Source organism: Rhinatrema bivittatum, chromosome 6 (assembly GCF_901001135.1).
Source record: "Rhinatrema bivittatum chromosome 6, aRhiBiv1.1, whole genome shotgun sequence".
NCBI lineage: Eukaryota > Metazoa > Chordata > Amphibia > Gymnophiona > Rhinatrematidae > Rhinatrema > Rhinatrema bivittatum.
The window spans coordinates 182,943,407-182,968,739 of record NC_042620.1 but is presented as its reverse complement, the minus strand read 5'-3'; the positions used below and the strand labels follow the sequence as shown (position 1 = coordinate 182,968,739).

General features: G+C 47.7%; 1 protein-coding gene across 1 annotated transcript in view; it reads right to left on the bottom strand.

Moving 5' to 3' along the window:
- Nucleotides 1-25,333, bottom strand: part of CDK15 (cyclin dependent kinase 15) — a 226,406-nt gene that overhangs the window by 134,560 nt on the left and 66,513 nt on the right. Inside the window, exons 7-8 of the mRNA XM_029606275.1 lie at nt 4,961-5,023; nt 621-744 (exon numbers count right to left, since the gene is read on the bottom strand). Of these exons, the coding sequence (XP_029462135.1) occupies nt 621-744; nt 4,961-5,023 (187 nt within the window). The remainder of the gene's footprint in view (nt 1-620; nt 745-4,960; nt 5,024-25,333) is intronic.

Here is a 25,333-nt window from a genome sequence, read left to right as displayed (position 1 = left end):
CGGGAGCATCTCTGCGGAGTGTCCTGCAGTAGTCAGCCAGCATGAATATTTCAAATGCTCACCCTTTCTGACTGGGCTTCATATAGTACACTGCTGACGTCAGCTTACTCGGCAGCAGCATGGTAGTAGAACTGCATTGCATCAGAAAATGATGTAATAAACTCTGGATGATGTGTGCATGATGGTATTATGCAATATGATGCAATATTACATCGTTCTAGGCTTATTTACAGTCCTACTGGATAAATTTACATGACTAAACATAGCAAGTGAACTATATTAAATACCTTCAAAACGAGAGCCAATAAAAACTTTTCATGGTCATATTCGTGTTCAGCACATCAAGATACTACAGAGTAGGACCTTTTTAGGTCAGTAATACTTTCATTGTTGCCCAGTGTTATTACTGCACAATTTAAAGACGGTTAAATCAACATCAGAACCCTGGAGATTATTCCCCACCCCCATTCACCCCCTCCACTAGCAGGGAATCCTGGAAAATAGTAGGCTTGTGGAAGTTATAGGAAGAGTTAATATAGTAAGCCCTTGGAATTGGAAGTATCCCTTGGACTCCTCATTGAGGACCTCAGCCCATGAGTTGCAAATAGAAAAGGACTCACCAAAATCAGCCAGCTTAAGCTCTCCCAGGTAACTAATGAGCAGGTTCTGTGGCTTCAGGTCCCTGTGCAGGATGTGTTGGCGATGGATGTAGGCCAAGCCTCGCAATAGTTGGAACATGAAAAGCTGCCTCAGAACAGAGACACTGGGTTATTCTTTCTTTTTTTTTTTAATATAAAAATATTTTGTGCAATTGGGCTGCTTCTGAGTAGTTTAGGCCAATCAGATAGGACATTACAATTTGCAGTGATTACTGTTTACATCAGAGCTTTCCAAACTGTGTGTCGGGACACGTTAGTGTGTCACCTGCAGTGTGCAGGTGTGTCGCGCGAATGTAGCACATTAAAACCCGGTCCACATAGCCACTCCTCTCCAGGTCACGCGCAGGTGATGGCACGTGATGCCGCGCCGTCAAATCCGACGCAAGTTTGGGTTTTTTTTACTAGCAATTCGCTTTTTTTTTTTTCAGTTCACGGGTTGCTTATTATTGGGCGATTTTTGCTGTCAATCACGTTTTTTTGGGCTTGGTGGGTAGGACTTTAGACCAGCTGTCCCTGTCATTGGCTGCTGCTGCTGATGAGTATTGCAAGCAATAGTGTCTGGTGATCATGGAAGGTGTTATGCACCACCGCAGGCTTGAACCCTGAAGGGAGTGAAGCACTGAACTGGCAACAATCAAAAAGAAGAGGTACATGAGTGTGGGGGCCAGACATGTGCTGGGGGGGGGAGATATGAGTGTGTGGGGGACAGAAACATACTTGGGGGGGGGAGAGAGATGAGTGTGTAGTGGACAGACATGCTTGGGGAGTAGAAAGATGAGTGTGTGGGGGACAGACATTGTTACTCCTAAATTATAACAATAACATTAATCTTGGAAAATTATATATTTGTAATATAAATGAAAGGTTTTCATGAGATAGGTTGTGTTGTGAAACATTTTATTTATGTATATATTTAAGGAAACATACACACATTGTCAAAATATGTTTCGTTTGTTTAACCTTTAACCTCTGGTTTGCTAGTAGACTGAATTACTGTGTCTTGAAATTATGTTTGTCTAAAAAGTGTGTCACCAACATGAAAAGTTTGGAAAGCTCTGGTTTACATGAACTAAAGCTCATCTGAAATCTTTTGAAGTACCTAAATAAGGATCTGGATTTGTTTCTTTTATTTTCTTTTGTTAAGGTAATGATGGATGAAATGAGAAAATGTGGATCCACTGTGATGTAGGAGGGGGTTGCAATGCTCTGAAAGAGTCTTGCTCTCATAAAAACCTAAGTACCACTATACTGGTTCAGACCAGTGATCCAATGAGCCTCCGCATCCTGTCTCCAACAGTGGCCAATCTGGGTCATTTGGAAGTATCTAGAAGATCATCTTTCTATTGCTTATTCCCAGATATAGGAGGTAGCAATCCCTGTGCCTGTCTAGCTAATAAGTGTGTTAATGTCAGCTGTCCTCCATGATGTCTATAATTAATGTTACAATGTTACGATACTGAGTTAACAAATAAGCTCATATATACTGTATATGCTTAGAAAGAGAGAGTGAGAGAGAGAGAGAGGGTTCCCTAAGTGATACTGTCCAGTGCAGCTTACCCTGCCTTCAATCTAGTGCAGCAACTGAGACTTGTTCCTCAAAAGCCTGGCAAGTCTAACTCTATTGCAAACAGCAGAGCAAACCAAAAGGTATCAGAGCCTTTTGGTTTGAAATCATTGGCTCAGTGTACTGCAGTAGTCAAAAAAAGCAAATAGAATGTCAAGAATTATTAGGAAAGGAATGGTGAATAAAACAGAGAATATCATAGTACCTCTGTATTGTTCCATGGTGAGACCACATCTGGAGTACTGTGTGCAATTCTGGTTGCCGCATCCCAAAGAAGATATAGTTGCACTGGAAAAGGTTCAGAGAAGGGCGACCAAAATGATAAAGGGAATGAATTGGTTCCCTTGTGAGAAAAGGCTAAAGTGGTTAGGGCTGTTCAGCTTGAAGAAAAGATGACTGAAGGGGGATATGATAGAGGTCTATAAAATTATGAGAGGACTAGAACGGGTAAATGTGAATCGGTTATTTACACTTTCAGATAATACAAGGACTAGGGGGCACTCCATGATGTTACCAAATAGCACATTTAAAACAAATCAGAGAAAATTATTTTTCATTTAATGCACAATTAAGCTTTGGGATTCATTTCCAGAGGATGTGATTAAGGCAGTTAGCATAGCTGGGTTTAAAAAAGGTTTGGATACATTCCTGGAGGAGAAATTAAAAAACTGCTATTAATCAAATTGACTTAGGGAATGGCCACTGGATATTACTGGCATTAGTAGCATGGGATTTATTTACTATTTGGGTATTTGCTGGGTACTTGTATCCTGGAGTGGCCACTGTTGGAAACAGGATACTATGCTTGATGGACCCTCAGTCTGGCCCAGTATGTCAATTCCTTATGTTCTTATGAGCCACATGAGATTATCCACACAGAGCACGAGGAAATGCATTGGTAAATTCTAAAGGGTATGGAGGCTACTTGCTGTGATTCAGCAAAACTGCAAGAACTGTCTGATATTTTGTAGAGATGTGAATCGGAACCAGAATCGGTTCGGATTTCAGTTCCGATTCACATCTCTATAGATGTGAATCGGAACCAGAATCGGTTCGGATTTCAGTTCCGATTCACATCTCTAATATTTTGTGATATGATAGTAGGTAAGATGCTTGCCCACCACTAGAAGTATTGTATTTGAAAGCTCCCCTAATTAATAACGCCTATATTTTTGGAATGTCTGTCACTTGGTCATTGTGATGTTTATTATAAAAATGGATCTGAACTATGAGATATCGTTCTTCACTTCTCCCACTAAAATTGAATAGGGATATCGATTGATTTGGCCTAGAGTAACATGCTGGAGACCAGGGTTCAAATTCTACTTCCCCGCTGACATTCCTTGTGACTTTGAGCAAGTTACTATGGTCCAGATGTATTATGTAATTTTCCCATAGACAGAAAATGGGAGAAAACTTGTAATATATAGGCCTTTTTATCTTCTGTTGCCCCAGATAGCCATGTAGAATGTAAACTCTTGGGACAAGGATTTATTGTACCTTAGTGCAATATATTACACTGGGGAACAATTTTTAACATAATTCCTGTTGAGTTCGATTGTTCAGCTGTTTTAGACTTAAATAGGCATGCTGATTTCAAAACGGCAGTTAGTTTTCTTCTATCACGTCAAGTTTTTTCTCTACAGCCTATCTTAGGCCTGGATTTATCAAAATGCACTAAATATCGCATGCGATAGGAAAAGGGGCATGTTTTATGGTAATAGGCTGTTTATTGCAAAGTATCTCATTTTGGCAGTTCCTAGCCTGTCGTTTGAAAAGATAAAGGCCAGTGTGTTTGACAGTCCACAGATTCAGCAGCTCATTAAAGATGAACATTTCATCGGGACAATGTCAGAACTCCAAAAGAATGCTTGGTTGTCATTCAAAAACCTTGTCAAGGACTTTCTTGGAAATACACGCTCAGAATTACACTGAAATTGTCCAGAAACTCTTGGAGAGCTTCAAAATGCTTCGTTGCAACATGAGCATCAAAATGCATTTTCTGCATAGCCATCTTGCTGACTTCCCGAAAAACCTTGGTGCAGTCATTGATGAGCAAGGTGAACGATTCCACCAAGATTTGAAGGTCATGGAGGCACGGTATCAGGGTGGATGTGATGTACATATGATGGCTGACTATTGTTGGAGCATCAGGCGAGATTGTCCACATATTGAACACTGCCGGAAAAGCTATAAGCGTAAATGTTTACCTTAATATGTATGTTTGGTAGCAGAACTTTACTACTTGTACACAATTTGACTTACAGTAACAATATATAGCCTTTGTATGAATAAAATAACTCTAAATAAACAGTATATTCAGGTAATTTCTTTTCTTTTATTTCCTTTGTATGTACATTTTGTATGATTTTTGGGACAAAGGGAGGGTATCTTGTACCTTAAAAAGTTGACGTGATAGAGAAAAACTGGGGTTATTTTTGGATTCAGATGTCAAAACTTAGTCAAAAACAAGTGTCAGATCTAACTCAACGAAAATTGTGTTCCCCAGTGTTATAGATTGATCTGGCATAGAGCTCTATATATAGTAAAGGCCAAAATAAATAAAAGTCATCTAAACAGGCTGAGTCAGTTCTGGCTTTACTCTGAAACATCTATGGACTTGCAGCCCTGCTTTAATTGGAACTATGGATACAATAAGGTAGAACCAGGTCTGTCCAGATAAGATGGAGCTACTTTGTAATCCTACAGTAGAGAGGTGAAATCTTGAGCAGCTTACCTTAACATTGTGAGGGTGTAGTCCACCAGGGTGCTGGGACATGTACTGTGACAGGTCTGTGTGCTAAAGAAAACAGATGACATTAAGTTTAAGAGAAGAAGGCAAAGTGAGAAACACCCCTGCTTTTGAACACCATAGCATCACCCTTTCCCCTATCCTGGTCCCAAGCAAACATGACCAGTACTTTCCTCTCTGTCTCTATTCTCAAAGCTGTAAAGGTGAGCAGATGCCTCCTCACTCTCAAACATAGATGGGCACTTTAGAGGAGAACAGCTACTGTACATACAGAAATTACATAGCGCATGGTAATTAGATGTGGCTGAGTTTGATGGACCAAGGAACCAAACTAAAGACCCATGCATCCATATTATTAATAAGTAAGGCTCCTTATTATCAAAACCGACTGCAAAAGTTGAATCCTTATAAAATCTCTTAGGTATTTATACATGAGCACTATATAATAAGTGAGCTTCAGCCATATCAACACATGCACTTTTATCATTGTGTATCAAAGCTTAAAAAATGAAAATAGGTGCCCTGATGCAATATATCTACACAAACAGCTGGATTATTCTAGATCCTGTGCTTCAAAATACTAGCAGGAGAAAAGAATGCCTCTTCATCAGATATTAGAGAGTTAGTATTGCCAATCTAATTCCTTACCATCATGGAAGTTCAGCCTAGTTCTGAGTTTCTAATTACTGTGGCAACCATCTGTTTGTATAATATAATTCACTGGAGTGGGAATTAGAAAATTGGTCCTAGAAGCTTCTAATTCAGTTTCTCAACCTTTTCCAGCCCAAGGCACTCTTATATTAACAAAGATGTTGTGTAGGATACCAAACTCCAACAAGCAGGCAGCAGAGAGGACTTACATGGCCAAAAGAACAGCATTGGAAGCAATGAAAGTTAGGGATGCATTATTGTTCCTTTCGTTTTGTTTCAATTAATTCAAACTAATATTTTTAGTGTGTTCTTATTGCTTAGTGCACATTACCTCACATGGATTTTAGTGCACACTAAAATGCAATGAAAAAAAATCCAAAAATAATGAAACAAAAAAATGAAAACTTTTTGGCTACATACCCCTCTTGAAAGCTCCATCAGTCTTTCTTCCAAAACAAAGAAGACTGGGTAGAGATACACATGAACACATCACAATGGACCTTCTCCCTTTATATACAGTGTAGGAAAAAGGAGAAGTCAGTGTGGTGTATGCAGCTGGCTCAGTTAATTATATTGGCTGCCACATGTGGCTGCCAGAGCCCCTTCAGTCCCAGCACTCAGAGCGAGTCACATCCAGTACTCAGGGCATGCCTTCCCCTTTCCACTCAGCCTGGGAATAAGGCGGAGACTAGAAAGACTCAAAGGAAGCGGCTCCAGACAGCGCAAAATGCGTAAGCTACAGAAAGCGAAGCCCAACGTCCGTGCCTTGTATGCTGCCTGTGTCCTGTATGTTTTCCATTAATTACCCTACACTGGGACTTATGCTGTAGCTAGAAAGAAGAGGCATGTATGATTACACATGTTCTCAGGAAAGAGTTCCTACACATTTAAGAACCACCATGGTGTCATTTGTTGGTGTGAGAGAGGTGCTAAGAGCAGAGCCCAGGCGCTGATCTGGATTTGAACTTTAGGCAGTGATGGCTTTTCCATGTCACACCTGATCAGGTGTGAGGGCACACACACTAGTTGAGAAACACTGTTCTAGTTTGCCATCTACTTCTGTTTGTTAATAGCACTCACTGGCAAGAGTGCATCACTCCCCTATAAATTTTCTGACAAACTGTATATCAGAAGAAGCAGCTTGAACCTGTTCTGGCTTTTCCTACTTCACTGAAAGACAAATACATCCCTAGCTACATAAAAGAACAAGACTCAGGCCCATAGATACTCCCCATCTTCAACCAAGAGACACACGTGTGCATTTCCTCTTCTCTCTCCCCTAAAAAATATACATACAATAAAATATATGCAAATGTTAATGACTTAAAAGTGGCAGAAGTGAACAATCAGTTTATAGGAAGACCAGGAAAAAATTGCAGTAATCTATAGGGATGTGCAGCCTCAAAAATGTTGTTTTGGGGAGGGAAGGGTTTCCCTGGGGTTTGTTTCATTGAATGTTTATTTTGTTTCTGGTTTTCATTTTAAAAAAACAAAGCGCCATCTTCTTGGATGTGTCCAGAGTGTCGCAATCTAGGAGGAAAATTTTATTTTACTGCTTAAAGAGAGATTTATTGCCTTAGGCCCAGATTTTAAAAAGGTCACGTGCGTAAATCCCCGGGACGTGCGTATGTCCCGGGGCATCAAGGAGTGGGCAGGCAGGGGGCGGGGAGTGGGCGGGTTGGGCTGGGGCTGGGGCGGGGAGTGGGCGGGTTGGGCTGGGGCTAGGGCGGGGAAGGGCTAGAGGCCCTCGGCACAGTGCCAGCGCGCGCTACTTGCCTCCAGGCAGGCGCAACAGGTAAAATAAAAATTTGGGGGGATAGGTTAGAGTTAGGGAGCGGGAAGGCTAGGGGAAGAGGTAGGAAGGTCAGGCTAAGGGGGTAGGGAAGGCCATGGGTGTTGGTGCATGCAAGTTGCACAATTGTGCACCCACTTGCACCCACCGACCCCTGATTTTATAACATGCGTGCATCTGCGCGCACAACTTTATAAAATCTACCCCTTAGGATTTAGTTTAGTGTTATGTTTTCCTTGTAAATGTTTAGTGAAATCTGGGAATGCTAGGATTTTGTTCTATGACCTATCTTGAAGCTTTCTTTCAAATGGGAGCTACTCCTCCTGCTACTGTACATAATCTCTAGGGAATTTGATGAGCTATTATTTATATTTTTTTCCAATGCTATTGCCTCTCTTCCTCCTCCATTATTGAGATCTAATTATGTTAATTTCGGTTTCTTGGTTACTTATTTGGAAATTTGGAATTTTATTTCTTTTATTTCTGGAGTCAAGCATTCTTGATGTTTGAAAACTCAAGAAAGAGATAGATTTAAAAAAAAAAGGGGGGGCCTACTCAGGCACTCTGTGACCCCTTATCCTTCCCCAAAAATGTCTCAGGACTGGGAACCACCCCAGCCCCCCACTTACTCTGTCCACAATGTCCAAATGGGCAGGGGAATGCCCACACACCTTGTGCCTTGATATCATCTACATGGCTAGCAATGGCGTCAGTCAATCCTACGATCAGCACCATAGTCTTAAGTCAAATGACACCTTCTCAGGAGCAGCCGGTGCTATTTTCTTGTATGGCCGTTCAAGGAAATGGCACTGACCAGCTCTGAGAAGGCACTATTCTGATGTCATACTATGGCGGTGGGCCGGCCATCATCATTTTGGCATCACACTATTGTGCCAGTTTTAAGGCTAACCGGCACCCTTGCCGGCCATGTGGATGACATCAGGGCAGGAAATGAATGGGCATCCTTCCTGCCCATCTGGACCCCCTTGGACATGGTAAGTAGGGACTGGGGTGGTTCCCAGCCCCGGTAACTTTTGGGTAGGGGGAAATTGGAGGTCCCAGTTGATGGATCCCGGGTCTGCCCTAGGGAGGGTCCCAGGGGGTCTCATATCGGAGCCCTGTGTTGGCCCCAGATAGCCTCAGGGAGACACAGGAGATCTCAGGAAAGTCTCTGGTCTTCCTCATAGGGCTTTTTCCTTTTTTAAAATGAAATGGAAATAGACCAAAGAAATGTTGTTGATTTTTCTTCTATTTCATTTTAAAAACATCATGAAATGAAGTAGGACCCTAAGTTTCAGCTGAAAATAGACACCTACTTACGAGCCTAAATTTAGGAACTCGGCTTTTTTTGAATATTAGCCTTAGAATTTTTTTTTCATTGATTAATTAATTTATATGTGTCTAGAGTTTAAGTGGATTTGACTTTACTGGGGAGTTTTAGTTCAACCACGAGCCAAATATAGCTGTGATGTAGAGGCGAATACCTTATCAACACTTATTTTGACGCTTGAATAGTAACCATCATAATAGGCATCATTGTGTAGTGCTCTCCAGCATTTTGCACTCTGCCTTATGTATAATCATAGGTCAATGTTACTGTCCAAAATAAATTTTAAATTTTTTATGTGCTTCTTCACCTGTGAAAATTAAAATGAATCAAGCTATATTAACGACCCAACTTTTTGTCATTAATAGTCCATATTCAATTACAACTCTACTTATCTTGTATCCAGAAAACCACTATTATGTGGAATGCTGTCTATCGACTGTAATCCTCATATTTGAATGCCCAAATCGATTTCAAATTTCAAATTCGTTGGCAATTTTGAGTTGTATTAATGTTGATTAATGTTGTGCTTTTGACGCAGAACAGAGCCCTTGATAAAGGACATTATTGAGTCCGAAACAGTACCGTGTCGGGCATTGAGACTGCAATTTGCTAACAGCATTGCATTGCAGAAGAATCGTTAATATAGCTTGGTTCATTTTAATTTTCATGGGTGAAGAAGCACATAAAACATTTTTTAAATTATTTTGGACAGTAACACTGACCTATGATTATACATAAGGCAGAGTGCTGGAGAGCACTACACAATGATGCCTATTATGATGGTCACTATTCAAGCGTCGAAATAAGTGTTGATATGGGAAATTAGTTACCTTTATAGTATTATATGATTGACCTACAATTTCCACCAGAAAGTTCTGAGCATCATTAGTTGTAGAGGCGAATACCAATGCCATTGTTAATTTTGATGCTGTGACATCTCTTTGTATCTGAACTTACCTAGACTAAAATGTTACGCTTGGGCTGAGTTCAGGGGTAGTGAACACCACCCAAAAGGGTGGCTCCAGGTGGAGAGAGACAGGGATGGCTGGAAACCGTGTCTGGGTCCCGGCTGGGTCAGGGCAGACAGCAAGTAGCAGTGTCTGGGTCTAGGCTGAGTCAGGGCAGGCGGCAGTTAGCAGGGTCTGGGTCCAGGCTGGGTCAGGGCAGGAGGCAGATAGCAGTGTCTAGGTTCAGGCTGGGTCAGGGCAGGCGGCAGATAGCAGTGTCTAGGTTCAGGCTGGGTCAGGGCAGGAGGCAGAGCAAGGCAGGTCAGAAGGCCCGTAGGCCACACATACACAGAAGGCCCGAAGGCCAGACACCGTAAGCGGGGCAAGGCAGGTCAGAAGGCCCGTAGGCCACACACCGTAAGTGGGGCAAGGCAGGTCAGAAGGCCCGTAGGCCACACACACACAGAAGGCCCGTAGGCCACACACCGTAAGCGGGGCAAGGCAGGTCAGAAGGCCCGTAGGCCACACACACACAGAAGGCCCGGAGGCCACACACCGTAAGCGGGGCAAGGCAGGTCAGAAGGCCCGTAGGCCACACCCACACAGAAAGCCCGTAGGCCACACACAGTAAGCAGGGCAGAGAGCCCGTAGGCCAAACACACACAGACAGTAGAGCAGAGGGCCCGTAGGACCGCACGCACAGTAAGCAAGGCAGGGCAGGGCAGAAGGTCCGAAGACCATACACAGCACAAGGTAGAAGGCCCGAAGGCCGCGCAAGACAAGGCAAGACAAGACAAGGTAGAAGGCCCGTAGGCCACGCAAGGCAGGGCAAGGCAAGACAAGGTAGAAGGCCCGAAGGCCACGCAAGGCAAGGCAAGGCAAGACAACGTAGAAGGCCCGAAGGCCACGCAAGGTAAGGCAAGGCAAGACAAGGTAGAAGGCCCGAAGGCCACGCAAGGCAAGACAAGGTAGAAGGCCCAAAGGCCACGCAAGGCAAGGCAAAGCAAGGTCAAAGGACCACACGCACAGCAAGCAAGGAAGGCTAGAGCAGGGAGCCCAGGCGAGCTCAATGCCAAAGCACTGAGGGAACTGTCAGGCAGGGTTATAAGGGAAAGCCCAGAACATAGAGAGGAGAAGGGAGATAGACTGGGCCTGTCAGGGGAGCCAGCTCTAGAGGGACCCCTGGTGGTGAGGCGGTTGCACAGCATCCATAGCCGTATCAGTACCCCCCCCCTCAAGGCCTCCCCCTCCTCCTGGATCCCACTTTTGCAGGAGGTACTCAATAATAACGTGAGACCACTCCGGGGGCGATGCGGCAGGTTCAACTCCCTCCCGAGGCAGCAAGGCAGTCCATAACCCTTCCTGGAGTAATAAGGCAGATGCAACCCCAACCTGGGGCAGCAACATAGTCCATAACCCCTCCTGGGACAAGGCGGCAGAGTTAGACCCCTCCTGGGGTAGCAGAGGCGGTGCAGATTTCCATAACCCCTCCTGGGGTGACAAGGGGAACATAAACCCCACCTGGGGCAGAGAAATAGTCCGTAATCCCTCCTGAGACGACAGCAGGACTGGTCCGGACCCCTGCAGGATCGGCATCAGGGCCGGCACAGACTCCTCCAGGGTCGGTGACCGTAGGACCAGCACGGGCCCCTCCCGAGTCGGCAGCTGGATCGGTACAGCAGGCTCAGATGGTTGAGTAACAAAGTCTGTTGGCAGGCTCGGTTCGGACCCCTCCGGGGACTGCAGCAGGGCCGGTTCGGACCCCTCCGGGGACTGCAGCAGGGCCGGTTCAGCAGGCTCGGATGGCTGAGTCAGAAAGTCTGTCAGTAGGACCGGTTCGGACCCCTCCGGGGACGGAAGCAGGGCCGGTTCGAGCCCCTCTGGGAGTGGCAGCAGGACCGGTTCGAGCCCCTCCGGGGGCGGCAGCAGGACTGGTTCAGTAGACCCAGATGGCTGAGTCAGAAAGTCTGTCAGTAGGACCGGTTTGGACCCCTCCGGGAACGACAGCAGGACCAGTTCAGACCCCTCCAGGGGCGGCAGCAAGACCGGTTCGGACCCCTCTGGGGGCGGCAGCAAGACCGGTTCGGCAGTTTCAGACGGCTGAGAGACACAGTCTGTCAGTAGGACCGGTTCGAGCCCCTCCGGGGGTGAAGCAGCGGGCTCGGACTCCACTCGAGGTGATGCAGCGGGCTCGGAACCCTCTCGGGATGATGCAACAGGTTCAGGCCCCTCTCGGGGTGATGCAGCAGGCTTGGGCCCCTCTCGGGGTGATGCAACAGGTTCGGACCCCTCTCGGGGTGATGCAACAGGCTTGGACCCCTCTCGGGGTGATGCAACAGATTCAGGCCCCTCGCGGGGTGATGCCACAGACTTGGACCCCTCGCGGGGTGATGCCACAGACTTGGACCCCTTGCGGGGAGATGCAGCAGACTTGGACCCCTCTTGGGGTGATGCAGCAGGCTCAGGCCCCTCTTGGGGAAATGCAGCAGTCTTGGAACCCGCTCGGGATGATGCAACAGGTTCAGGCCCCTCATGGGGTAATGCAGCATGCTTGGATGGCAGAGCAACAAGGTTAGAATTAAGGCGCAGGGAGGACAAAGATTGTACTGCCGTGGGCTTGATACCTTGAGTCAGAAGCTCCTGCTTTTGTTTCTGGAGGAGCTGCTTAGAGAGGGCACAGGCAGTTCTAGGATGTCTAGGGAAGGTGCTCGTTAGTGTCTTAACTGCAGCTGTGGGAAGCAGAGCTCTGCTAGAGTTAATTACTTCTCTCAGCTTTCGTTTCTGAGGCTCTAGCGTGGAAGTTATAGAAGGCTTCTTAACCCGGTGAGCTCTAAGATTTTCAGAATTAATACTTGTTTCCTGGTAGCAAGTTTTTTCCAAAGTGTCCAGAGATGAAGTGCTAGAATGCTTAATCCATAAACTGTTACATGAAATAATGTTGCTAACTGGGCCAGAAGCTGAACGCCCAGTAGTAGAACTAGCTGAGCTTTTGGGAGAAACAGATGGCCCGTTAGCTTTGCAGCGGGGGCAGGGTTCGCCTGGAGGCAAAAGGCACGGAATACATGAACATTTCCACCATCCTGGCTGTGGAGTAGAACAGTTTAAACACTCTTGATAGACAGAGACATTTCTCTTATTGCAGTTACTGCACGACCAGTGTTCCTGACCAGCAAGTTGACAGGCTAGACAGTTCTGATAGCTTAGGTAATTCAAGGTCTAACAGGAATTGCAGGTATAAAACTTTGAAGGAGGCATCTTGTAATAGTGAAAAAAAAGTTGACTCACCGGTTTAGCACACAGACCTATCTCTTCCCCTGGAATTTGATGGCTTCGGCATACTGTTACGCTTGGGCTGAGTTCAGGGGTAGTGAACACCACCCAAAAGGGTGGCTCCAGGTGGAGAGAGACAGGGATGGCTGGAAACCGTGTCTGGGTCCCGGCTGGGTCAGGGCAGACAGCAAGTAGCAGTGTCTGGGTCTAGGCTGAGTCAGGGCAGGCAGCAGTTAGCAGGGTCTGGGTCCAGGCTGGGTCAGGGCAGGAGGCAGATAGCAGTGTCTAGGTTCAGGCTGGGTCAGGGCAGGCGGCAGATAGCAGTGTCTAGGTTCAGGCTGGGTCAGGGCAGGAGGCAGAGCAAGGCAGGTCAGAAGGCCCGTAGGCCACACATACACAGAAAGCCCGAAGGCCAGACACCGTAAGCGGGGCAAGGCAGGTCAGAAGGCCCGTAGGCCACACACCGTAAGTGGGGCAAGGCAGGTCAGAAGGCCCGTAGGCCACACACACACAGAAGGCCCGTAGGCCACACACCGTAAGCGGGGCAAGGCAGGTCAGAAGGCCCATAGGCCACACACACACAGAAGGCCCGTAGGCCACACACCGTAAGCGGGGCAAGGCAGGTCAGAAGGCCCGTAGGCCACACACACACAGAAGGCCCGTAGGCCACACACAGTAAGCAGGGCAGAGAGCCCGTAGGCCAAACACACACAGACAGTAGAGCAGAGGGCCCGTAGGACCGCACGCACAGTAAGCAAGGCAGGGCAGGGCAGAAGGTCCGAAGACCATACACAGCACAAGGTAGAAGGCCCGAAGGCCGCACAAGGCAAGGCAAGACAAAACAAGGTAGAAGGCCCGAAGGCCGCGCAAGGCAAGGCAAGGCAAGACAGAAGGCCCGAAGGCCACGCAAGGCAAGGCAAGACAGAAGGCCCGAAGGCCACGCAAGGCAAGGCAAGGCAAGACAAGGTAGAAGGCCCGAAGGCCGCGCAAGGCAAGGCAAGGCAAGACAGAAGGCCCGTAGGCCACGCAAGGCAGGGCAAGGCAAGACAAGGTAGAAGGCCCGAAGGCCACGCAAGGCAAGGCAAGACAGAAGGCCCGAAGGCCACGCAAGGCAAGGCAAGGCAAGACAAGGTAGAAGGCCCGAAGGCCGCGCAAGGCAAGGCAAGACAGAAGGCCCGTAGGCCACGCAAGGCAAGACAAGGTAGAAGGCCCGAAGGCCACGCAAGGCAAGGCAAGACAAGATAGAAGGCCCGAAGGCCGCGCAAGGCAGGGCAAGGCAAGACAAGGTAGAAGGCCCGAAGGCCGCGCAAGGCAGGGCAAGGCAAGACAAGGTAGAAGGCCCGTAGGCCACGCAAGGCAGGGCAAGGCAAGACAAGGTAGAAGGCCCGAAGGCCGCGCAAGGCAAGGCAAGGCAAGACAGAAGGCCCAAAGGCCACGCAAGGCAGGGCAAGGCAAGACAAGGTAGAAGGCCCGAAGGCCACGCAAGGTAAGGCAAGGCAAGACAAGGTAGAAGGCCCGAAGGCCACGCAAGGCAAGGCAAGACAAGGTAGAAGGCCCAAAGGCCACGCAAGGCAAGGCAAAGCAAGGTCAAAGGACCACACGCACAGCAAGCAAGGAAGGCTAGAGCAGGGAGCCCAGGCGAGCTCGATGCCGAAGCACTGAGGGAACTGTCAGGCAGGGTTATAAGGGAAAGCCCAGAACATAGAGAGGAGAAGGGAGATAGACTGGGCCTGTCAGGGGAGCCAGCTCTAGAGGTGGTGGTGAGGCGGTTGCACAGCAGCCATAGCCGTAACATAAAATCTGTTGTATTTTATTATTATACAGAATTTTCAAGTGAAAAATATTACAATGCAGAAACTGAATTGTGTTTCCTTTGTCTGTTCATGGATTATCTACCTCAAAATAAAGCAAGCACCCTGGAAAACAGCCAGCCATTGTGTGGAAATTAAGTTATTTGTTCCAGTTAGTGATGTACTGTCCCCCACATAAGAGTCCACACAAGGAATTATGTTGGAAATATCTAACTTAGGGTTATTAACTGGCTCTGTTTTTTGTAGTTTTGTTTTACTGCTAGAGAAAAGATGGCTTTACAATTCTGCTTTTCATAAGCAGGATTACAAGGCTTTGCATATGTAGTGTGGGTAAAACCAGGATTGCATCAGGTGATGCTGAAACAAGTAGGAAAAGCATGTGAGGTGTAGCTTCAGGAATGCTTTCCAATATAGCTTTATAGAAGGACTGTGTGTGGGCATGGGGGGTTTGTGGAGGAGATGTGTTTTGGGCTGTGGATCTTTGTGGGTGGTGTGGATGGTAGGTATGGGCATGGATTGTGAGTGAGGGGGATGTGTGTGTGTGTCTACATATGTTTGCATGTATGTATATATATATATATATATATATATATATGTTGCTTGTGGGTTTGGGTACTTTTTACACTAATGCCAGATGTTGCTGATGACAAAATTATTTTGCATGCCTATAGCCTTACATAAAAGTTTATGGAACCCACTGTATACAGAAGCTCATACAAACTTATGGACTCTATGAGTGTGTTTAACATAAGAAATGTCTGCCAAGACAAATAAATGATCCACCAAGCTCAGTATCTTGTCTTCAACAGTGGCCAGTATAGGTCACTTGGAAGAACCCAGCAGATCCTAATAAAAAAAAGTCCATTCCCTATTTCTCATTCCCAGGCATATGAAGTGAAGAAACTCCTAGTATTGAAACTGTAAAGAGATATAGGAAGTTCCAGTAAGGAAAATTAAGACAGAACATCTCACCAGGCTAACTCCTGAGTCAGCATGGAAAATTCCAGCAATTTACCATACTTCTAGGCTGGGCTTGCTTAATACCCCTAGGAGGCCAATGCAGCATTACTTGCAAAAACTCCTTCAAGGAGCCTCTTCTGATGTTAGTATCTTTGCCATACTGGGTAGTGAGGGAGTCAGGATCCTTTAGCTGAAATGCCTTAACATTTCTGGAATACTCAATTAATTTGAGCCAAACAGCTCATGCAAGCAGGGGCTCAGCCCACTGCGGTAGTTACCCCTAAGATGCCTTTTAAGATGGCATAGGTTCACCCAGAAAGTATGCCCTTACAATATAATATTTTACTGTTTACTGTTACTCTAATTGACTCAAATCATGAATGGAAAAACATTTACTGTGAAGCTGCCTGTGGATTGGATTTTATAAATATTCTCTCCTGTAAATTAAAAACAAAACCACAACTAATGGAGTTATCTGGACTTATTCCAAGGCACTAGCGTACCAGTGGAATATCAAGACTTTATTTTTCAGAATTTATTTTAAGTCTGCACTAACAAGGAGAGTTTTATCCATCCCCAGAGAGATTTGGTCAGCCTTACTCCGTAAATGTTTCAGCCCTGCTACACTACAGCATTTAATTTAATTTCATATAATGACTGCCATTTTTTACTAACATGTTCAATTCATAGTGGAGTGGAATCGGCAGAGGTAGACGGGGCTGATGGCCAAAGACCACTGAAAATGGAGAAACCTCTGTAGTGGAGGCAACATGGGTGTTGTGAGACAGCTCTGCCCATGGGAGGAAGTCGGCCCAGTTGTCTTGCTGATCGTTGACATATGACCGAAGGAAGGCTTTCAGGGAACGGTTGGTCCTTTTGGCCTGGCCGTTAGCTTGTGGGTCGTATACTGAAGTTAAGTTTAAGGTGATGTTAAATTTCTAACAAAGAGACCAGTATTTCGCGGCGAATTGAGGGCCACGGTCCGAAACTATCTCTTGCGGTAGACCGTGGAGTCGAAAGACATGGGTCAGGAAGAGTCAAGCTAGTTCCAAGGCTGATGGTAGCCCAGGTAAGGGCACAAAATGGGCCATTTTGGAGAAGCGGTTTATTATGACCCAGATTACAGTATTCCCCTTGGAGGGAGGCAGGTCCACAATATAGTCCGTAGATAGACTAGTCCATGGCTTGGTGGGTGCAGGAAGTGGTTGGAGAAGCCCCCAAGGACGTCCTGTAGGGGGCTTTTGCTGAGCACAGATGGGGCAGGAGTCAACATAGTCTCAGGAGTCTTTGACGATACTAGCCCACCAATAGTGTCTGCGGAGCATCTCGAGAGTTCGGGCTCAGCCGGGATGGCCAGAAAGTTTGGAGTTGTGGGCCCAGCGGAGGACTCATTCTCAGAGGCGACGGGGCACCACTGTCTTGCCGGCTAGTACGGTGGTGGTGACTGCGATGGAGATGCAGGCAGGGTCAATGATGTGCGCTGGAGTCTCGGGAGTATCCTCCGGCTCCAGGGAACATGAGAGCAAATTTGTGCAGAGGTTCTCCGCTGCTGGGTGGTAGCAAAGCTTAAAGTTAAAGCATGCAAAGAAGAGGGCCCAGCGGGCCTGTCGAGGGTTGAGTAAATGGGCTTCTTTCAGGTGCTCTAAGTTCTTATGGTCAGTAAAAATAGTAAACTTGTGTTGCACCCCTTCAAGCTAGGGACACCATTCTTAGAGGGTGAGTTTCACAGCCAGGAGTTCGCAGTTCCCAATGGTGTAATTCCATTCTGTGGGCGAGAATTTATGTGAATAGAAGGAGCACGGGACCAGGGCTCCCTTGGAGGAGTACTGACTGAGGACCGCCCCAGCTCCTATGGCAGATGCACTGACCTCTACAATGAAAGGACGGTTCGGTTCCAGATGATGAAGACATGGGCCAGTACAAAAGGCTCCTTTCAATGCTTGAAACGCAGACTGGGCTTTGGGGCTCCACACCTGAAGATCGCTTCCTTTCTTTGTCATGGCAGTGAGTGGAGCAGCCAGCGTGGAGTAGCCTGCGATAAAGTGGTGATAATAATTTGTGAACCCCAGGAACCTCTGCAAAGTCTGCAGACCAACTGGTTGAGGCCAATCACAAATACTTTGTCGTTTTTCTGGGTCCATGGTAAACCCTTGGCTAGATATAATGTAACCCAGGAACGGAAGGCTGGACTGCTCGAAAAGGCATTTCTCTAGTTTGGCGCAGTGATGATGGTCTCTGAGACGCTGAAGAACGGTTTGGACGTGGGAGTGATGGGACTTTAGATCCTTGGAAAAGATCAATATGTCGTCCAGATATACTACAACGAATGAGTACAGGAGATCCTGGAAGACTTCGTTCATCATCCGCTGGAAGATGGCGGGAGCATTGCACAGCCCAAAGGGCATGACAACATACTCATAGTGTCCATCCCAGGTGTTAAATGCGGTCTTCCATATGTCTTCGGGCTGGATCCGGATTAGGTTATAGGCTCCACGTAGGTCTAATTTGGTGAAAATTTGAGCCCCTTGCAGCCGATCAAAGAGCTTGCTGATGAGTGGTAGTGGATTTCGGTCTTTACGGGTAATGGCATTCAGGCTCCTGTAATCAATACAGGGCCTTAGGCTCCTAACCTTCTTCTTTACAAAAAAGAATCCAGTGCTTGATGGGGAGGTAGAAGGTCTTATAAGCCCTGTGGCTAAGTTTTCTTTAATGTATTCTAACATTGCCTGGGTCTCCGGGAGTGACAGTGGATAGGTTCTGCCTTTGGGTGGTGTGGCGCTGGGTAAGAGTTCTATTGGACAGTTGAATTTCCGGAGGGGAGGCAGGATATCGGCATTCTATTTGGAAAACACATCTTTATATTCTATGCAAGGGGTGGGCAACCCGGAAAGGGTTGTGGAAGTCAATACTGGTATGGACAGGACCACCTGCCGTAAACAGTGAGTCTGGCATCAAGGACCCCACTGGGTAAGCTGAAGCGATTGCCAGTTGAAATGGGGCGAATGTAATTGAAGCCATAGGAGACCAAGGACTATGGGATGTACTGACCGTTTCAGAGTCAGGAGAGTGATTTCCTCTTCATGGAGGGTCCCCATTGTCAGTCAGATAGCCAGAATATGGTGAGTGATACGGTCAGGTAGAGGTTCTCCATGGATGGAGGCTATGCACAACAGAACCTCCAGTGGTTGAGTGGGTATTTGCAGAAGTGTAACTATCTCTTCTAGAATAAAATTCCCCCCGGCCCCAGTATCCACTAGGGCAGTGGTGGCGAAGGAATGTGCCTCCCTGAGGAGGGAGACCAGTAGCAAAAGTTGAGGGCCTGAAACTGTAGTGCCCAAGCTCGGGACCCCCGCTGGGCTCAGGCTTTGAAGTTTCCCGGATGCACGGTACAGGTCTGGATAAGATGGCCAGAACCCCCACAGTAGAGGCAGAGGCCCGACTTTTTTCTACGAAGGCGTTCTTCAGGGGTGAGGTGTCCACAGTTTATTTGCATTGTGTTGTGTCCGTCGGTTCCCGATGCCCTCTCTCCGCCCTCCTCACCTCTTTGGCGCCACCCTCTTCGCCCGCGGGAAGATTGGCTGCCGCGGCATTCCTCTGCCGAGGTCCTCCGGCGTCCCCGGACTGGCTCCACGCTGCTAACCACCATGTTTCCTGGAGGCCTAGGGGCGCGCGCGTGCTGCAGCCCTGACTCAAGTACCGGCGATGGAGCGAACCTCGGGGGCGTCCCCTGAAGATGACGTCACCCGCGACAGATATTTAAGGTCTTAGAATTTGCTAACACATCGAGTTAGCAAGGATAAGGCATGACGGATTTGGATTCGTTCTAAGCTACTCTGCCTCCTCAGACTAACTAGAATTCATTTCTGCCTGGAAGTCAGCACTGCCTACTACATCTGTGAGTTACCATCGCTCTCTCAGAGCTTTCCCTGGAACCAGGTACTCGCTCCTTGAGGGCCTATACTTTCCAGCTCCTGTTTGAGACATTGTGTGAGTCTTACCATCAGGTTTGGTACATGAACTCTGCTTACCCTGCCTACTCACTATATTTCAGTTTCTCTACAGCTCAGCCTCCAGGGATCACTGTTCCAGCTTCTGAGGGACTACAGCCCAGCCGGGCATTCCAGCTCACTAATGCCACCTCTGGTGGTTCAGTATATTGTCTAATAAAAGAACTAGTGTGTGTCTGTCTCCAATCTCTGAGCCTGACTGGTGGTCCCTCTCGGGGTCTTCCCCGCGGGTGTGGTCATCTGCCACTGGTCCAAGGATCCACCCACAACTCTCCTAAATACTACAGATTGCTATCTCTTCACGGAGAACACATCAGATTGCTAACTCCTATCTGATTGCTCCTCCCATCAGATAGCGGTTTCACATCACATTGGTTCTTCTGGAGGTTGAGGCATCGCCGGTAATGCCTTCAACTTGGGGCTCACTGACCGGGGTGCTTGCAGGGTTAGCGGTCAGAGAGCCTTTACCTCTCGGTGGCATTCCCGATGACGGTAGTCTATACGCCCAACCAGCGAGATAAGATGTTCCAGGGACGTAGGAATCTCTCAGGCAGCCAGTTCATCTTTTAAAATAGGTGATAGTCCTTCGAGATAGAGTGCCCGTAGGCAATCTTCCTGCCAACCCAATTCCGTAGTCAGGGTCCGGAAATCCACCATATATTCTGATAACGAGTGTGATCCCTGGCGGAGTTGGAGTAGATGGTGGCTGTACTGAGATAAACTGAGGAAGTTGCTGTAGTAGGGAGTCGGAGCATTCCCAAAGCAGGGAGGCCCATGCCAAGGCCTACCCCTCTAGATGAGATAGGATGAGCGTGATCTTCGTCACTTCATCTGGAAAGAGAGAATGTTGCAGTGAGAACTGCATGTAGCATTGGTTGATAAAACCTTAACAAAGACGAGGATTCCCATTGAAACGGGGAGGAGCTGGGAGGGCCAGCAATGCCCGTGAGGGCGATGAGGCAGAGGACGAGTTGTGGGTGAGGGCCCCTGGGTTAGCCAGAGCAGGGTCTTTAAGTTGAGAGCGCAGTCTCTCCACTGAGGTGGCCAATGCTTCGATGAATTGTTGCTGCTCCCAGACGCATGTAGCCAGACCCAGAACAGCCTGCAAGGCGGAGGACTCCGCTGAGTCCATGGCCTTGGCAACCTGTTGCGCTGGAGGTGGACCCTTGGCCTGGTACAGGATTGGTATTGCCCTCTGGTCGGACCCAGAGAGTGCCTGCCACCAGGAGGCAGAGCACAAAAGGAGACAGAGGCTAGCTGGAGCTTCACCAATAGCAATCCGGGGTTTCCACAGGTAGAGCCCTTGGGTACCCGGACTGCCTGGACTTAGGTGGGCCTCAGAGGATCTCCCAGAGAGATAATGGAGAGGTGTGTCCACATCGAGCAAAGGTGTGTGGCTGGTGACGAGAGGATGAACTAGACCTGGACAGAAATCACCGGAGATCTCAGGAAGGAGACAGGATATGAAAGTCCTATGGGTGAGATAGGCAGCGCCTATAGGTCTAGTATTACGCTCTCCTCCTCCAGAGGGGAGGAGTTAGCAATCTGCTATTGCTCACCCCGCCAGGAGGGCGGAGTTATCAATCTATTCTGCTTTTCTCCTGAAAGGGGGAGGAGTTAGCAATCTGTCATGATCTGCTCCTTCAGAGGGGAGGAGTTGGCTATCTGTAGTACTTACCCCGCTAGGAGAGTGGAGTTAGTAATCTGTTAGCGAACTGCTGTTAGATGCTCCTGTAAGGAAGGAGATAGAAATCTGTTATGGATCAACTCCCCAGGGAAGAGGAGTTGGCAATCTGTTCAATGATACTCTTCTGAGGAGAGGAGCTAACAATAGCTATATTGTACTTCGCTACTGAGATAGCAATCTATCATGCCTCCGCTATGGAGTAGTAATCTGTTATATATAGGCTGCTGGCAAGTCCCATAGAAAGAGAAGGTAGCTATCTATATAATACTTCCATTAGCAGTGTTAGTGGTCAGTAGTGGTTGGCTCCCACAGAGTGATAGTAGTGTAAGGAATGACCACTTGGAGGAAATGGTGAATCCCTGGGCCGATGGCAGATGACAGCGCCCCCAGGAGGAGATCCTGAGAGGAACCACCGGCTAGGCTAGAATATGAGATAAATACAATAATTCTTTATTAGGCTGGAAGCTGGACCACCAGAGGTGGCAGTAGTGAGTCAATGTGTTCAGCAGGGCTGAAGTCCCTCTGATACTGGAATATAATCTCTGGGTCGTTGAGCTGTAGAGAGAGATTAGAACATAAGAACATAAGAAATTGCCATGCTGGGTCAAACCAAGGGTCCATCAAGCCCAGCATCCTGTTTCCATCAGAGGCCAAAACCAGGCCACAAGAACCTGGCAATTATCCAAATACTAAGAAGATCCCATGCTACTGATGCAATTAATAGCAGTGGCTATTCCCTAAGTAAAATTGATTAATAGCCATTAATGGACTTCTCCTCCAAGAACTTATCCAAACCTTTTTTGAACCCAGCTACACTAACTGCACTAACCACATCCTCTGGCAACAAATTCCAGACCTTTATTGTGCGTTGAGTGAAAAAGAATTTTCTCCGATTAGTCTTAAATGTGCTACTTGCTAACTTCATGGAATGCCCCCTAGTCCTTCTATTATTCGAAAGTGTAAATAACCTAGTCACATCTACTCGTTCAAGACCTCTCATGATCTTAAAGACCTCTATCATATCCCCCCTCAGCCATCTCTTCTCCAAGCTGAACAGCCCTAACCTCTTCAGCCTTTCCTCATAGGGGAGCTGTTCCATCCCCTTTATCATTTTGGTTGCCCTTCTCTGTACCTTCTCCATCGCAACTATATCTTTTTTGAGATGCGGCGACCAGAATTGTACACAGTATTTAAGGTGCGGTCTCACCATGGAGCGATATAGAGTAGTGAGTAGACAGGGTATACTGGATACAAGATGGTACACTCACAATAATAGATGTCTGCAATGGTCTCTATGCCACAGAGAGTCTTCAGTATATGTAGGAACAGGAGCCGTAGGCGAGCACTGGTTCCTACAAACAGTCTGTAATAAGAACTCACAATAGCTGTATATGGAATGGCTTCTAGAGTAGAAGAGAGTCTGTAATGGATTCTAGGAACATGGGCCCTCGTGGAGCGAGTACCGGTTCCTATCTGTAATCTTGCCAATATAACTCTCGATCTCCATACCTGCGATAACGTCTTGGACGGAAGGGAGTCTTCAGAGCTTTAGGAATATAGGCCCTCGTAGAGCGAGTACCGATTCCTTTCTACAATAGAACTCACTGTGTTCACGTCTGCGATCGCTTCCAGGCAATGAGGAGTCTTCTGAGTATTCAGGGTCGTAGGCCCTCGAGGAGCGAGTACCAGATCCCGTCTTGGCAATCTGAAATCAAGAAGAGAGAGTGAAGCCCCCATGAAGCAAGTACTCCTGGTACGTTTGAAAAGGCCGAGCAGTGGAGAAGGATTCCCTTAGCTGACTCGGATCGTTGTTGCAAGTATCGTGGACTGCCGAAGCAAGTCCTGTTGGAGTTCCTTGCTAACTCGTTAGAGGTTAGCAAACAAAGACCTTTTAAAGTGGAAATGGATGATGTCACTACGGGGGGACGCCCCGAGGTTTGCGCCCTTGCTGGTACAAAGTCTGGAGTGCACGCGCGCGCCCTTACGTCATCAGGAACATGGCGGATCTGTAGCGTCAAGCCAGCCCGGGGACACCAGGACCAAGAGGCAGAGAGAAGCCGCGGCTGCATCTGTCCGTCAGAGTTGAAGGGAGTCGCTCCCAAGGTAGAGAGGGTGGAGTGAGGGGCAATAAGAGGCACGAACACAACATCTAGTCAGAAGAATGCCGTGGGCAGCGTCCGAACAGGCTGGTCTGATGGTCACAGGAGCAAACAGAGTATCCGAGTGAAGCACAAGGGTTAAAGCTAGGGTATCCATCCAAGGGTGGTCAGCCAAAGCAAGGGTCAGATCCAGGCAGTGGTCAAACATGGTCAGACAAGCAGAGGTCAGGTCCAGGCAGTGGCCAAATGTGGTCAGGCAGTCAGAGGTCAGTACCGTGAATCAGTCCGAGAAGGTACTACCGAAGAGGAACGTGGAGCAGGAATCAGGACAGACGCTGGGACACAGGAGGACCACGGGAACACAGGAACGCAGGAGCACTGGAACAACACTGGAACACAGGAATGCAGGAGCACTGGAACAGAGACTGGATCAAGGAACAAGGAGCAAGGGACGGCAACTAGCTACACCGATGATGTCTACCCGTTTGCCAAGGCGAGGCTCTGAGGACAGGGCCTCGCCTTATATACCAAGACTAGGTGATGTCATCATCGGGCGCCACAGACAGGTTTCCTGCGCTGAGCCCTTTAAAGGGCCGAGTGGTCCGCGCGCACGCGCCTAGGGGTGAGGCAGACACCGAGGAGGACGCCGAGCCCCAGCGTGAGGAGCGCTGCGAGTCAGAAGGCCCCGACGGGCCTGGGGATGCCCAGGATCGCCGCGGGCAAGAGGAGCTGGCTGTGGCTATGAGAGAAGAATGACCAGGACCTGCCGGAGTGGGGTGAGCAGGCCTGGCCGTGGCACTAGCACAGCCGGGATACGCAACACCACCCTCAAATCCAAGGGCTTAAGATATCCAAACTTCCTATGCTATCCTTAAGTCCCCCTATTTTCAGGACTCCTTGTTAGGGGAAGAAAATGATCTCCAAGGCCCTGAGCATTGTTAACACAGTTTTTAGAATACAGCATTAAAGGGTTGGGGGGACCAGCCCAAAATAGCGGCACACTAGCTGCAAGCTTCTGAACGCTGACCGAGTTTCTCTTCGGTTTTCTTTACCTTTTTGGAAAAATGGTTCCAAAGCGAAAAGGCAGGGTTAGGGTTTATCCCGCAATCCCTCCCCTACCTCCAGGACAGCGAACCATTACTGAACTTGCGACGGGCTTTCAGAAATTGGAGGAGCGTGAACCCGCTGAGCTGACCACGGGAGGAGTGGCGGCCTACTCTGGGGAAACCTCCTTAAGCCCTCCAGAGTCGCGAACACCCCCAGCACCGATACCCCAGACATTCTCGAGCCTGGTGAGGGCCGAACTGGACCTAAACGGTTCAAGTCAAGCATGTGCGGGAACCACCGCGGAAGCAGAGAGTGGAGATCAAGGCCTGGATGGGGAAAGAATTGCTGATAGGCAAAACAGTCAGCGAAGGAATGGGAGAGGCTGTTTCTTCAAATTGTTTATTGGGTACTGTGTTTGACCAGATTTCGCTAGAGCCGGGAGCCATGAGCCCTATCTTCATAAAACCAACAACAGTAACGCTGGACTCATTATGGGAACTGGTTGCCAAACTGGGAATGGCACTTCAAATTTATTCCCAGCAACAAAATGCAATTTCCACTAAGATAGAAACTGCAACCCAGACTTCAACTCCAAATATCTGGAACATCAGCAGAGAATTCAAGCACTTGAGGATAAAAATAAGAGAATACAAGAAACACAGTCAGCTTTAATTCAAGAGCGACAAATACTGAACAGGAAAATGGAATAAATAGAGAATAAGCTGAGACATTTAAATTTAAGGTTTCTAAACTTTCC